This window comes from Egretta garzetta, unplaced genomic scaffold, assembly GCF_000687185.1.
Source record: "Egretta garzetta isolate BGI_Z169 unplaced genomic scaffold, ASM68718v1 scaffold112, whole genome shotgun sequence".
NCBI classification, from domain to species: domain Eukaryota; kingdom Metazoa; phylum Chordata; class Aves; order Pelecaniformes; family Ardeidae; genus Egretta; species Egretta garzetta.
Window position 1 is genome coordinate 2064487 of NW_009258884.1, and position 2628 is coordinate 2067114.

A 2628-nucleotide genomic window follows, 5' to 3' on the forward strand; every position below is an offset into this window, starting at 1 on the left:
GCAGCTGCCACCTGCCCAGGCAGTGCCTGGGGAGGGGAGCTGCAGGCCTGGGGGGGGCCTGGGGGCTGTTTTGTTACCCTTACACAAAACCTTCCTCATTTTCAAGCCTGCAGCAGGACAAAGTGCCCACACGGGGAAAAGGGAGGCCAGAAGCCCCGTTTTCCCATTTCCCGTTTTCTCCAGCAGATCCCTGGCTCTGAGCACTACAGCCTGCACATGCCCCAAATACCATTGCAGCCACCTACAGCGTGGCCAGCTCAGGAACCAGCCCTTGTTTCACAGGGGGACAGGCCAGCGCTGCAGTGACATGGCCAGCCGAGCCCCAGGGCAGGGCAGAGTGGCGCTGGGATGCTCCTGCTGCAGCCGGCAGCCAGAGCACAGCCCCGTTGCCGCCCCGCTGCTCCCCGAGTGGACCCTGCTGGCTCCCAGGAGTGGTTTTCTCTGGCATCACCCGCACGGCACAGCAACAGGCCCAGTCCGCAGGATTGGGGCTGCCTCCCACAGGCACCCCCTAGCAAAGGGGCTGGAGCACCAGTCCCTGCCCTCTTCCCGGGGTGGGAAGAAAGGCAGCAGCACCTCAGGGAGGAGGGCAGCACTGGCTGGGCTGAGCTGAAACCCAAACCCTGGCTCCTGTCCCCCTGCCCAGGCAGCTTTCCTGCCCATGCAACCTCAAGGTTTAAGGGGGCAGCTCGCATCTCCCTCCCACCTCCCCCAGCCCCTCTCTGCCCATCCCCAGCAGCTCCCTTGCCTGCCATAATTTTCCACCTCTGAGCAGATGCAGCTGGGACCCCTTTGCCAGAACTGATATACAGCAATGAGTCCAGGGGACTGAGCCAGGACTTGTGTCTGGCTTTGCTCCGCAGTCCGTGACTCAGCTGCAGTAGCTCCGTGCCTCAGTTTACCCACCTGAAGGGTGGCAACAGTGGTACCCAACCCAGCTCAGTCCTCGTACAAAGACACAGCAGGACGCAGCCCTGTGCTCTCCTCACGCTTACCTCGCCCGCCACGAAGAAAAGCAATGGTGCCTCCTCCTCTTTGGCTTTGTACTTGGCGATGATTTTTTCAGCTATGGGCTGAATCAGTTGTTTCGCTGCCTCTGACTCTCCGTCATCCTCTGAATCTGCAGGGCACAGAGGTGGGGAGACAAAACAAAAGAGGCAAGGCAAAAAGGAGGTTAGGATCAAACAGATGCAAACTGGCCGGGTGCCGGCAGCTCTGTCCCACAACACCACCACGCAGGAAACCAGAGCCCGGCTGCGCAGCGCAAACTTCAAAGCCATGTGGCTCTGTAGCAATTAGGGAGCAGCTGAAACGCGCTTTTCATGTGAGACAGGGAAACACGTAACAGAAGAGCAGCTCCTGCTCCCGGAATACTTCACCGCTCACTCCCCGGTGCTGCTGCTGAAGCTCAGGGACAAACAGGCGCAAAAAAGCCACTTTGCAGTTTGAGAAGCATCGGGTTGTTTTGAAGACCAAAAGAACGCACTGATCTGAGGCTGCCTGCCACCCTTGCCCGCCACCCACCATCCCTCCGCCTCAGGACGACTGCTCCGCAGCTTTTCTGCTCGAGTCTTGGCGGCAGCAGTGCTGTGAAAGCAGCTTTGATTTGACAGAGGTAGAGTAGAAAGAGATGGCAACATCAATCAAACACCAGCCACCACTGAAGTTCAAATACTGTGCTGAAAAGAGGAGAGACTGCGTCCTTGAGCAGCATCGAGATGAAACGATTTCAATTCGGGGACAACTTTTAGCATAAAAAAAAAAAAAAAAGTAAGAAGGCAGAAGAGAGGCCCCATGTCTCCCAGTTGTGTGCAGCTTGTGCAGCTCTCGTGGTCCCCAGTGTAACCACCCAACACAACTGGTCCAGCCTCCGGCTGGGACAGGCAATGCCTGTTCCCGAAGCGCTCTCTACCCTTGCTCCACACATCCCTGTCCTCCTCTCTGGCTTCTCCAAGCAAAGCAGGAGATGACAGAGACACTGCACGCTGGGTTCCAGGGTCTGTCCTGTGTGCATGACAGTGATGAATACGTAGAGTTGTGGGGTGTCTGCAGGGATTGATTTTTCTACAAACAACTGCTGCTGGCGGCACTCCAGACAGCCCTGCACACTCTGGCTAACCCAGCCCTAACCTCTCCGGGGACGGATGTAGAATGATCGGGATTTATTCACGACTGGCTCTTGCAAAGCCTGCCTTCTCCTGTGGCTGTCGCTGCCACGCAGCACCAGTCTGCTGGGGGAAGTCTCCCAGCAGGACACAGGCTGGCCAGGAGCCCCCGTCCCTGGTGCCTGCCTCAGTGCAGCACCAGCTTCATCTCCACCCCAGCACATCACCAGCAGATTTCACCGAGGCCGCACCTCCCTTCAAGTGCTGAGCGAGAGCCCCAGCTGCCGGCCAGATAGCACTCTCCCAATGAGCTGTTTGCAGCAAGGTGACAGAAAAAGTTTGCTCAGAGCAAGATAAAAATAACTCTTTCCAGAGGCCTGCAGTGCCGGCCCCAATCAATCATGCTTGGCGTAGCCAGCCGGTCCTCCCCGTGCAAGAGTATTTTTGGCTCTGCACTCACATCCCCTGCTGGGCTCTGCTGAATAAATAATAAGGGTCAAAAGGAAATCTGAAAGGGAAGAAG

The 2628-nt window shown here is 57.3% G+C and overlaps 1 protein-coding gene across 1 annotated transcript in view; it reads right to left on the reverse strand.

Annotated features, from left to right (window-relative positions):
* NXN (nucleoredoxin) overlaps window positions 1–2628 on the reverse strand; it is a 15959-nt gene that overhangs the window by 1581 nt on the left and 11750 nt on the right. The window contains exon 7 of the mRNA XM_009633898.2: window positions 996–1120. Within this exon, the coding sequence (XP_009632193.1) occupies window positions 996–1120 (125 nt within the window). The remainder of the gene's footprint in view (window positions 1–995; window positions 1121–2628) is intronic.